General features: G+C 43.8%; 1 protein-coding gene across 1 annotated transcript in view; it reads left to right on the forward strand.

Moving 5' to 3' along the window:
* The window catches only part of LSS (lanosterol synthase (2,3-oxidosqualene-lanosterol cyclase)), a 28,968-nt gene that overhangs the window by 16,246 nt on the left and 585 nt on the right, over positions 1-12,137 (forward strand). The window contains exons 19-22 of the mRNA XM_010834864.1: positions 10,085-10,150; positions 10,542-10,622; positions 11,135-11,305; positions 12,058-12,137. Of these exons, the coding sequence (XP_010833166.1) occupies positions 10,085-10,150; positions 10,542-10,622; positions 11,135-11,305; positions 12,058-12,137 (398 nt within the window). The remainder of the gene's footprint in view (positions 1-10,084; positions 10,151-10,541; positions 10,623-11,134; positions 11,306-12,057) is intronic.

The following is a 12,137-nucleotide window of genomic DNA, read 5'->3' on the forward strand; positions in this document are numbered from 1 at the left end:
TGTTTATGTAACACATATAGTGTGTCAGCAACTGCAGGTCCTCAGCGTTCCTCAGTAGGAAAGGCACACGGGGGCTCTACTTCAGGAGGCAGTACTGCACACGTGCTTCCACCTAAATCAGTCCTTTATATGATCTGAGCCATCAGGTAATTCAGTGAGAAGCATTTCTGTGGAAACAAAAGAAAGCAATGAGTAATAGTTAAAGCAAATTATAATTTCAGTTTCTGAGTTTGGGGAGCAGCCAGTTGAGACAATTTCTGGGTGTTGGGTTCAAAGCATTGTCAGATGAAGTGAGGACAGGCGTGGCAATCAGATAGGATAGTCCTGGTTCTCAGTGTGAGTCTCTGGTGATCTTTCTGAGTGGCCACATAGCAACAAGCATGAAGACTGTCCTCTCATGAGCTGTTGAAGTTTGTATCAAGTTGTCCAGCTTTTGCTTGCAAGGTTTGGGAAAAGGGCAGCATTCGTTTTGTAGTGAACTCAAAAGATGGAAGAAAATTGGAAGTGTTAGTTTGAAGAGTTCTATCCACATACAGGAAGAAATTAGAAGAATTCAGGATTCAGTCCAGTGTACACTGAGAAAACAAACTTCAAAGACAGTTAATGATGCTAGCATCTAATGTACATCAGTTCAGTTCAGTTCAGTCGCTCAGTCCTGTCCAACTCCTTGTGACCCCATGGACTGCAGCATGCCAGGCCTTCCTGTCCATTACCAACTCCTGGAGTTTACCCAAACTCATGTCCATTGAGTTGGTGATGCCATCCAATCATTTCATCCTCTGTCGTCCCCTTCTCCTGCCCTCAATCTTTCCCAGAATCAGGGTCTTTTCCAATGAGTCAGTTCTTTGCATCAGGTGGCCAAGTTATTGGACTTTCAGCTTCAACATCAGTCCCTCCAATGAATACCCAGGACTGATCTCCTTTAGGATGGACTGGTTGGATCTCCTTGCAGTCCAAGGGACTCTCAAGAGTCTTCTCCAACACCACACTTCAAAAGCATCAATTCTTTGGCGCTCAGCTTTCTTTATAGTCCAACTCTAACATCCATACATGACTACTGGAAAAACCATAGCCTTGACTAGACAGACCTTTGTTGACAAAGTAATGTCTCTGCTTTTAAATATGCTGTCTAAGTTGGTCATAACTTTTCTTCCAAGGGACAAGCGTCTTTTAATTTTATGGCTGCAGTTACCATCTGCATTGATTTTGGAGCCCAAGAAAATAAAGTCAGCCACTGTTTCCACTGTTTCCCCATCTATTTGCCATGAAGTGATGGGACTGGATGCCATGATCTTAGTTTTCTGAATGTTGAGCTTTAAGCCACCTTTTTCACTCTCCTCTTTCTCTTTCATCAAGAGGCTCTTCAGTTCTTCTTCACTTTCTGCCATAAGGGTGGTGTCATCTGCATATCTGAGGTTATTGATATTTCTCCTGGCAATGTTGATTCCAGCTTGTGCTTCTTCCAGCCCAGTGTTTCTCATGATGTACTCTGCCTATAAGTTAAATAAACAGGGTGACAATATACACCCTTGATGTACTCCTTTCCCAATTTGGAACCAGTCTGTTGTTCCATGTCCAGTTCTAATTGTATGCAGTTCTTCCTGACCTGCATACAGATTTCTCAAGAGGCAGGTCAGGTGATCTGGTATTCCCATCTAATGTACATAATGGTGTGTTATTGAAGAATAGTTTTTCTATCCATAGTAACCTCTGTTTCTGTCAAAGATACCCAAGTCCACTTTCAATAAACTTGTCCTGATTATTTATGTAAGTGTAACTGGAATAGTGACTGACCATGTAAGCTTTTTAAAATCTGTTTTGCTGAAGCTTTTCATGAGGAATCTCAGATTAGACCTTCAGCGTCTCTTTAGGCTAAGAGGCCAAGCCAAGGAATTGTCCGGTTATGGCCTGTTACTGGAACAGATTTGTATTGAACTTTCACAAATATGTATTGTTATGAAAAATTAGAATGTTTAATAGGAGTTTTAGAATCGATCTGGGGGGACCAGATTGGGAGAAAAAGATAACTGTTTACCAAATTGCTGTAAGTTAAAGATAGCTTAAAAGAGAAGAAAAGGGGTTCTTTAAATTTAGAAAATGAAATGATAAAGAATAAGCAATGTTTTAAATTAAGTTATAAAAATTATAATTACCTTCATCAGTTCATTTAGTCTCCAGTGATTAATGCTTGTTGATCTTGATCTTTTGTTATCAGTTTTATGAATTCACCAGTTTTCTGCCAGAGTTCTGGAAATTTTTACCCAATTCAGTGTTTTGATCCTAAACTTATCAGAAACCTTCATTCTAGAGGACTTGTCAGAGCCTTTTCCATGAATCTCTTTAAAGATGAAGTGCTTTTGCAGGAATATTTTTGCAAAAGCCACAAAGTAAAACAAATAATAACTATTTTTAAATAATAATAACTGTTTGTAAATGACAATAATTGGTATTATGACTGATGACATTATATCAAGGCATATCAGATTTTTGGGAATTTCATGATTTCTGATTGTTGTTTAGTTGCTAAGTCACATATGACTCTTTTGTGACCCCATAGACCATAGCCTGCCAGGCTCCTCTGTCCATGGGATTTCCCAGCCAAGAATACTGGACTGGGTTGCCTTTTCCTTCTCCAGGGGATTTTCCCAACTCAGGGATCAAACCTGTGTCTCATGCATTGCAGGCGGATTCTTTACTGCTGAGCCACCAAGAAAGCCTGTGTTTTTTTGAATATTTATATTAACAATTTCCATATAAATATTCCCTAAAAAAAAGTTCAGCCTCACTTCTTATTTAACAATATTTCCCATGAAATTTAACACATAATGAAAGTTAGATAGTTGTTAAAAATTTTTTTTCTTTCTTTTAATAGAGAAGACTCAGTTTTCTTAAGTAATCAAAGACCTGATAAAGACAAATCATAGAATTTTAGTTTCCTAGGCATATTAAAGGTAAACAAAAATCTTTCTTATTAAGATCAGACCAACAATCTAAGAAAAATATCCTTTTAACAAAGAAAAACAAATCCTAATTTTGTACCAGTGTGATTTTAATATTAAAATTCTTCCTTTTTAAAAAACTAGCATAAAATCCATTCTAATCTTAGTTGACTTGACTAAACATAAAATTACTTTCTTAAGATTCCTTTTCTATAAACCTATACCTTTTACATACTTCAGGTTTTGTCCTTTTTCCTTTTTTATTCTGGAACAATCATTTTACCTTAGAACAAAATTACTTTCTTTTTTCCTTGAACGAAAATGCATATTTATCCCTCATGCCTTCTACTGAAAACGTACATCCGACTTCTCCTATATAGTCCACTTTTTTCATCCGTATTATTTCTTGTAGTTTTGTAAACAAAGGAACAAGCTTAGCTCTTTTGCAAATCAGTTTTGGCAAGGGAACTTGCTATAGGCAGTTTGTATTTTCTTTGAAAAGCCTCTTTTTTAAATGCTGTCGTTTCAACTTTATTAGTTCAAATGTTATTTTCTCAATTTCAAAAACTTACAAAGCTTAACTAGAAAGGATGCAAGGCAGTTGTCACTCTTGAGTGTGTGTGTGTGCGCTCAGTTGCTTAGTTGTGTTCGACTCTTTTTTTTTTTTTTATCCTGGCAGGATAGCCTGCCAGGCTCCTCTGTCCATGGGTTTTTCCAGATGAGAATACTGGAGTGGCAACACCATATCCTCCTCCAAGGGATCGTCCCGCCCCTCGGGACAAGCCCATGTCTCTTGCATCTCCTGCATTGGTAGGCAGATTCTTTACCACTTCACCTGGGAAGCCAGTTGTCACTCTTAGAGGATAGCATAATTGCCTGTGAACTACAGCAAATGATTGTGAACTCTTTCTACATAATACAGTTAAAATAAACCATATGCTTTTTGAAAATTACATTATGAGATTCCCTTGTGTCTACGGGTTCATCCTGGCATTGTTTGCTAGAGTGGGAAGGACCAAATAGGCAGGGATGCAGGATCCCCACATAGCTGCTGAAGGGGATTGCTCTCTGAGTTGAGTAGGCAGAATAAAGATTTGAAAGATGGGAGAAAAACTTCTGAACTGGTGGCAGCTTCAACTATAAGCTGTGACTGTCTTTGAAAACTCCACCAGAATTACCAGCCTTGCAAGTAGTTATAAGATTGCTCCCTGGCTGAAATCTGAAAAGACAAGGCAGCAAAGCAGGGGCCTAGGTTGCACCTGGCTTTGAGGAGTTACAACTGTGTTTGCAGAACAGGACGGGTGGTGTGGCTGTGCTGGCCTGTTTGGTGCACAGCCCTTTGTTACTCAATTTGCTGACCTATGAGAATGGTGGTTTTCAAACATGTGGAGTCATTCCTTAGAAGAAATACAGTGTACATTACAGCCTGTATCTTTGCATGTAAAACCATGGAACTAACTGAAAGAAAAGTTTAATAAATGGACATGTGTTTCTTGTTTTCAGTATATGCCATGTATGCATTCTATTTTGTACTTTATAAAACTATTACTTATATATAGACAAATGAATCTATAACAAATCTATCTATAAATTAGGGATAAAATTGAAGGTGTACACTATTTCTTTATATAGATATAGATATAGATAATATATATTTTCTTTCTTTTACATGCTTATGATTCTTTTTCTTTAGAACTATAGAAAAGACAGATTGATCTTTGTAATGGAAGCAGATCATTGGTTTCCAGAGGGTGGAGGGAGCATCAGGAGCGTAAGGACACATTAGGAGGATGGTTTGTCCATTGTCCTGAGTATGATGATGCTTTCTCAAGTGTATGCATGTCGTAGAACTTACTAAATTATATACTTCAAGTAATATATCATATGTCAATTATATCTCAATAAAACTTCTTAAAAAAAAACCTAAAAACACAGGTACTTGTATCTTTGCTAGGCCAAAGAAGAATGAAGTCCTTCACCATAAAGAAAAAGGATATTGAAGTGGGGAGAAAACAGGAATAGGTTAAAGGTCAGATGGGTTGGGCTGCACCTCAGTGGGGCTCCACCAGCACTTTTTAAGGTAGGCTTGTCAAACAGCCAGGAAATCCAGGCCCGCTAGGAGGAGAGGCACTGGCACAGGTAGCACATTGTGCCCAGGCCCTTTCAAGTGTTACGTCCCTAATCACAGCGTAGGACACACATCCCAGTCTCTCGGTGCTCTTTGAAATGGATCTGTCCACTTGGGCCTGTCCTAGACCTGCTAAGCCAGAGCCTGCGTTTACATAACATCCCAGATGATTCATAGATAAAATTTGTGAACTGCTAACCCAAAATATCAATACACAATAGTCTTTCTTTTTTAAAATTAATGATAATGTTAATCATAATTCTCCAATAGTCTATGATCAAAGTTTGAGAAATAAGAAGTTGCAGTAAGTCCTCCCACATAGGAGGAAACTCTCTTGTGCTGTGCTGTGCTTAGTTGCTCAGTTGTGTCTAACTCTGTGCAACCCCATGGACTGTAGTCTGCCAGGCTCCTCAATCCACGGGGATTCTCCAGGTAGGAATACTGGAGTGGGTTGTTATGCCCTCCTCTAGGAGATCTTCCCAACCCAGGGATCGAACCCAGGTCTCCCTCATCGCAGGCAGACTCTTACTGTCTGAGCCACCAGGGAAGCCCACCCTGGGTCTTGCAGATGCTCCAAGGCACATGCATAGCTGCCCGCTGGGCCCTGGGGTAAGGGATGGGTAGTGCTTCTGTGCTAAGAGCTGAGAACAGTTACCCTCCAGTCCTTCAACAGTTGGCAGGCTTCCAGAATAGTCATGTTGGACACATTCTGCCAGTGCAGCTGTCCTCCTGGTGGGAGAGGGACTCCTGTGCTGCCTGCCCTGCCATCTTTCCAGGATCATCTGCAATTGATTTTGATATTGATCTTCTAACTAGACAGTTTGCTAAACTTTAATGAAGTTTTTAATACACTTTGGCTTATATAGCAGTCTTAGGTTTACAGAAAGATTGCATAGAGGGTTCCTGTTTAGCCACTTCCCTCCCACCTTGTTTCCCTGTTATTGATATCCTGCATTAATTTGGTACATCTTTTTTTAATTTGCAATTGATGAACCAGTATCGACACATTATTGTCATCCCAAGTCCACAGTTTACATTCAGATTCACTCTTTGCATTAAAAATTTTTTGGTGCTAACATAATGGGTATTGTGATTTTAATTTCAGAATCGAATTGTTCATTGTGGTAGGAAAACAATTGTCTATTGTATATTAATCTTGTATCCTGCAACCTTGCTGTAATTATTTAGTAGTTCCAGGAGTTTTTTGGTTGAGTCTTTGGGATTTTCTATGTAAATAATCAGGTAATCTGTGAACAAAGACAGTTTTATTTCTTCATCCCCAATATGTATACCTTTTATTTCCTTTTCTTGTCCTATTGCTTTAGCTAGGACTTCCCATATGAAGTTGAATAGGATGCTGAGAGTGGACATTCTTGTTCCTGATTTGGCAGCAAAGCATCTAGTTTCTCACCACTAAATATAATATTAGCTATAGGTTTTTGTGGCTGCCCTTTATCAAGTTGAGGAACTTGAGGAACTTCCTTTCTGTCCCTAGCTTGCTGAAAGTTTTTTTTTTTCTTATCACGAGTAAGTGTTAGATTTTGGTAAATATTTCTTCTATAGCTGTTTTTTTGGTCATGTGATTTCTCTTCTTCTTTAGCCTATTGATTTGATAGATTGCATTATTAGATTTTTCAGTGTTGAACCAGTTGTTTCATACCTGGGATAAATCTCACTTGTGATATGTTATTCTTTTCATACATGATTGGATTGGATTTGCTAATATTTTATTGAGGATTTTTAATGCCTGTGCTACTGAGAGACACTGATCCATAGTTTCCTTTCTCATAATGTCCTTATCTGTTGTTAGTATGCTGTGCTCATCAAGCGAATAAGGCAGAATTCCCTGTTCTGGTCTTTGGAAGAGATTGTAGAGATGGTATAATTTCTTCCTCAAATATTTGGTAGAATTCACCAGTGAATCCATCTAGACAACTCTTTCTGTTCTGAATAATTGCTTATAGATTCTTTTGGGTTTTCTCTTAGAGAAAGCTTACAAATGACATATTTTTCCTTTCAATCCATAGGCCTGTAGTCCATTTTCTTGTTTCATTGCCCTGGCTGAGACCTTTAGTATTTTGCTTAGCAGAACTGGTAATAGTGGCATCTTTGTTGTATTTCCTGCTTTTGAAGGACAATGCTTCTAATATTTCTCCATTAAGAATGACATTTGGAAGCTTGCATCTGTGTCCAGTAATGAACAGCCTGAAGTTTTTGCTTTACCACATCACTCTTATCTGGCTGATTGAGAAGCTTACACTGAGCTCCCAGAATGAACTAGGGAAAACGTTCCTTCCTCTTTGTATTCCCTGGAAGAGTTTGTGTAAGATTAGAATGATTGCTCTTGGTGATTTAGTAGAATTCACTTATGAAATGTCTAGACCTGGGCGAAGTTTGTTTTTTTATGCACATCTTTAGTAGTTGTAGGACTATTCAGGTCCTTTATTCTTGAGGCAGTTTTGATAAGTTAATATTCTGAGTGATTTGTACATTTTGTCTAAGTTTCCAAATGTATGTGTTTTTCTTTTTTTCACTTTTTAATTTCTGCTAAAACTAGAGTCATACCACTCTTTTCATTGCCGAAGTTATTTATTTGTTCCTTCATCCTTTGTACTAGTATCTCTTGCTGGGTGACAGTATTATGACAGACTTGGTCGCCCAAAGCAACACACGTCTATCACCTCGCAGTTTCTGTGGGTGAGGAGTCTAGTCACGGCTGAGCCAGGGCCCCTGCTCTGGATTTCCCTAGGTGGCCGTCGGGATGCTGGCAGTGCGGGGGCCTCACCTGAGCCTCAACTGGGGTCTGCCCCAAATGCGTGTGGTTGTTGGCCTGTTTCCATCCCCTGTGGGTTGTTGGCCGCAGGCCCCATGTCCTTGCTGACTGCTGGCTGGAGCCACCCTTGAGCTCCTGCCACGTGGGCCTCTGTACAGTGGCTCCATGACAGCCAGCAAGGGTGGGTCCAGTAGCGCCAGGAGTCCATCCGCCAGTCAAGGGGAGCTGGAGGCAGTGGCCGTCAGCTTGCAGGGTCAGCTGGCTACATGCAGGTTATGGGCCACGGCTCAAGGATGACATGGGCTGAGTGCCTGGGGGCAAGTGAGCATTGTGGGGGCTGGGTCATCCTGAGGCTGTATGCATACCTTCACCTCTAGCCTTTTCAGAGAACCCGGTCTTCTTCAGAAGTATCAGTTAGGCCTGTGATGGATCTTCTCTGCCCTCTGAATGTATCATTTTCTCTCTCACTTTATGTTTACTTAGAAAATTTCATTTGTGTGACTTAAACCTATCTATATCACTGACCCTGTTTTTGGTGACACTGATCCCCTTTGTAGCTGCTTCTCTTATGGGCTTGTCCTTGAGGTTTTCTCTCCTTCATTTCCTCCTTTATCTGCCTCTTCACTCTCCTCCTGTGACCTGTGATTACTGTTTCTTCAGCCTTGTATCTCCTCTATGAACCATTTGTCTTTACATATTTTAAGGAAGATCATGCTCATACTTATTTTATGTATTTTAAGGGAGATCATGCTCATATTGGGCACAATAAAGGACAGAAATGGTATGGACCTAACAGAAGCAGAAGATATTAAGAAGAGGTACACAGAAGAACTATATAAAAAGATCTTAATGACCCAGAAAACCACAGTGGTGTGATCACTCAGCTAGAGCCAGACATCTTAGAATGCAAAGTCAAGTGGGCCTTAGGAAGCATCACTATGAACAAAGCTAGTGGAGGTGATGGAATTCCAGCTAAGCTATTTCAGATCTTAAAAGATGATGCTGTGAAAGTGCTGCACTCAGTATGCCAGCAAATTTGAAAAACTGAGCAGTGGACACAGGACTGGAAAAGGTCAGATTTCATTCCAATCTCAAAGAAAGGCAATGCCAAAGAATGCTCAGACTACACAATTGCACTCAACTCACATGCTAGCAAAGTAATGCTCAAAATTCTCCAAGCCAGGCTTCAATAGTACATGTATCGTGAACTTCCAGATGTTCAAGCTGGATTTAGAAAAGGCAGAGGAACCAGAGATCAAATTGCCAACATTGTTGGATCACTGAAAAAGAAAGAGTTCCAGAAAAACATTTACTTCTGCTTTATTGATTATGCCAAAGCCTTTGACTGTGTGGATCACAACAAACTGTGGAAAATTCTTCAAGAGATGGGAATACCAGACCACCTTATGTGCCTCCTGAGAAATCTGTATGCAGGTCAAGAAGCAACAGTTAGAACCAGACATGGAATAATGGACTGGTTCCAAATTGGGAAGGGAGTACGTCAAGGCTGTATATTGTCAGCTTGCTCATTTAATTTATATGCAGAGTATGTCATGTGAAACGCTGGGCCCCAAAATCACTGCAGATGGTGACTGCAGCCATGTGATTAAAAGATACTTGCTCCTTGGAAGAAAAGCCATGACCAACCTAGACAGCATATTAAAAAGCAGAGACATTACTTTGCTGACAAATATCCGTCTAGTCAAAGCTATGATTTTTCCAGTAGTCATATATGGATGTGAGAGCTGGACCATAAAGAAAGCTGAGCATCGAAGAATTAATGCTTTTGAACTGTGGTGTTGGAGAAGATTCTTAATAGTCCCTTGGACTGCAAAGAGATCCAACCATTCAATCCTAAAGGAAATCAGTCCTGAATATTCATTGGAAGGAGTGATGCTTAAGCTGAAACTCCAGTACTTTGGCTACTTGATGAGAACTGACTCATTGGAAAAGACCCTGATGCTGGGAAAGATTGAAGGCAGGAGGAGAAGGGGATGACAGAGGATGAGATGGTTGGATGGCATCACCGACTTGATGGACATGAGTTTGAGCAAGCTCCAGGAGCTGGTGATGGACAGCAGCCTGGTGTGCTGCAGTCCATGGGGTCGCAAAGAGTCGACACGACTGAGCGATGAACTGACTGACTGATGTTCTTTCTTCTGAGGCGGTAGAGTGCGGGGTGAGGGCAGCTGGTGCACTGCTGCTTTGCTGGAATGGACACCGCAATGTCCCACTGTGTTGCAGGGAGACCCTTGAGCAGGGCTTGCAGTTCTGTCGGCAGAAGCAGAGGCCTGATGGCTCCTGGGAAGGGTGAGTGCTGCCTGTGGGTGCAGATGCCAGGGGCAGGGGTGGGAGGGGGGCACTGTGCTGCCCAGAAGTCTATGGACATGCACCTGGGCCTTCCCCCACAGTCACTGCTCAGCGTTTTGCTGGGCAGTGAAGCCAAGGGTGTTGGAAGGACTTGGTAGCCTGATGGCTCCTCACCCACTTCCTCTGGGCTTGGATCCGGCTTGTGGAGCCGTCCGTGGAGGCCAGGTTGGGCGGGTCTGTCTCCGTGTTGAAGGCTTATGGATGTTTTCCTTGGAAACAGATGCAGCCCCTCCCTGCACACCAGAGGGTGCTGAGGGTGTGCCTGCAGCCTGTTGTCTGGCGCCCTGCTGAGAACTCAGGGATCGGGCTGTTCCCCCTTGTCTTCCTCCAGCTCCTGGGGTGTGTGCTTCACGTACGGCGCCTGGTTTGGGCTGGAAGCCTTCGCCTGCATGGGGCACACCTACCATAATGGGTGAGTGCAGGCATTTGCCCTGTGGTTGGAGGGGGTCTTCTCAGCATAATACTCTGCTGGAGGGTTTCTCCCTCTGATGTTTGACTTTGGGGTTGTTTTTACATGCTTTTAAACACTGAGAGAAGATCAGTTTTCCAGAAAAATGTATGAGGTGCTGTGCCTCACTGCTCTGCAGAGCCTCCTTGCTCATGTGGGGCAGGAAGCTTTCGGCCCTCTGCCCTCCCCCAGCTCACCTGCCCCACCCAAGTCTACACCTGGGCTGGAGCAGGAGCAGCCACAGGCCAGGAGGCTGGCCAGGCTGGGTTGTGTCATGTGCGGGAGCCCATCTGCAGTTGTCTGGTCATCTCCCCAATCCTGTGATGCTGGTACCTCTGTCCCTTTCACCTCCCCTCTGGCACGCTGAGTGCAGGGGGCCCACACCCCCATCTCCGTTACCCAAGGAAGCCCGGCCAGGGTGAGGAGGGGCAGGGATCCTGTCCAGAGTGATGGCCCTGCATCTTCTGTCTCTGCAGGGTTGCCTGTGCAGAGATCTCCCGGGCCTGTGACTTCCTGCTGTCCCGACAGATGGCAGACGGAGGCTGGGGGGAGGACTTCGAGTCCTGCAAGCAGCGTCGCTATGTGCAGAGTGCCCAGTCCCAGATCCACAACACGTGCTGGGCCCTGATGGGGCTGATGGCTGTCAGGTGGGGGCTTGAGGCCTGTCCCAGAGCCACAGGGTAGGGCGGGGGAAGGACAGTGAGCCAGCAGCCAGGGTGGGCACGGCAGCGGAAGGAGGGGGAGACCTATGGGCCACCTTCATAGGTGACAGGTTCACAGGGCCAGGTGGTGGGTCCTGCAAAAGGCCTCTGAACAAGGTCAGCCAGGGCACAGGCTGTCAGGGCATGACTGTGTGGCAGCACCTGCAGCAGCTCTGCGTCACAAACATATTCTGGCATGCAAACATGACACGCACACGCAGAGTCATGCACACAGACGTGTACGTGGTGCCCCAGTCTGTGCCCCCTGTTGGATTTGGGGCCATTGGGAAACCTCCCTAAACCCCTCAGAGGAAGGCCAAGGATGTGGACAGGGGCAAACAGGTTGCACCCTGACCTGAGCCATCACGTCTCGTGGTGCCTCATCCAGCAGCGAGCGAGGTTAGGCCCCTGAGGACCGCTGGCCAGGTGGACGGGAGAGCACTGCTCATGGCAGGGACAGCTCTCTTGGCCACAGGTGGGCTGTCCTCCTGCCCCTTTGTTTCCATCCCAGTGGCATTCCCGCTCCTCAGGATGTCTGGAGGACTGACTGTTCCCAGCAGGCCTGGAGGTTCAGGGTGTCCATCATCAGGCAGCGTTTCTCATCCTTGTCCGTGCTTGGCTGCGTGAGCCTGAGGACCCAGCTAGAGGGGGTCTCATGCAGGGGGGCGGCGGGAGTGTTCAGTGCCCCTCTCCCCCAGGCACCCTGACGTGGCGGCCCTGGAGAGAGGAGTCAGCTACCTGCTTGAAAAGCAGCTGCCCAATGGGGACTGGCCCCAGG

The sequence above is a fragment of the Bison bison genome, unplaced genomic scaffold (assembly GCF_000754665.1).
Source record: "Bison bison bison isolate TAMUID 2011002044 unplaced genomic scaffold, Bison_UMD1.0 scf7180017864037, whole genome shotgun sequence".
Classification (NCBI taxonomy): Eukaryota; Metazoa; Chordata; class Mammalia; order Artiodactyla; family Bovidae; genus Bison; species Bison bison.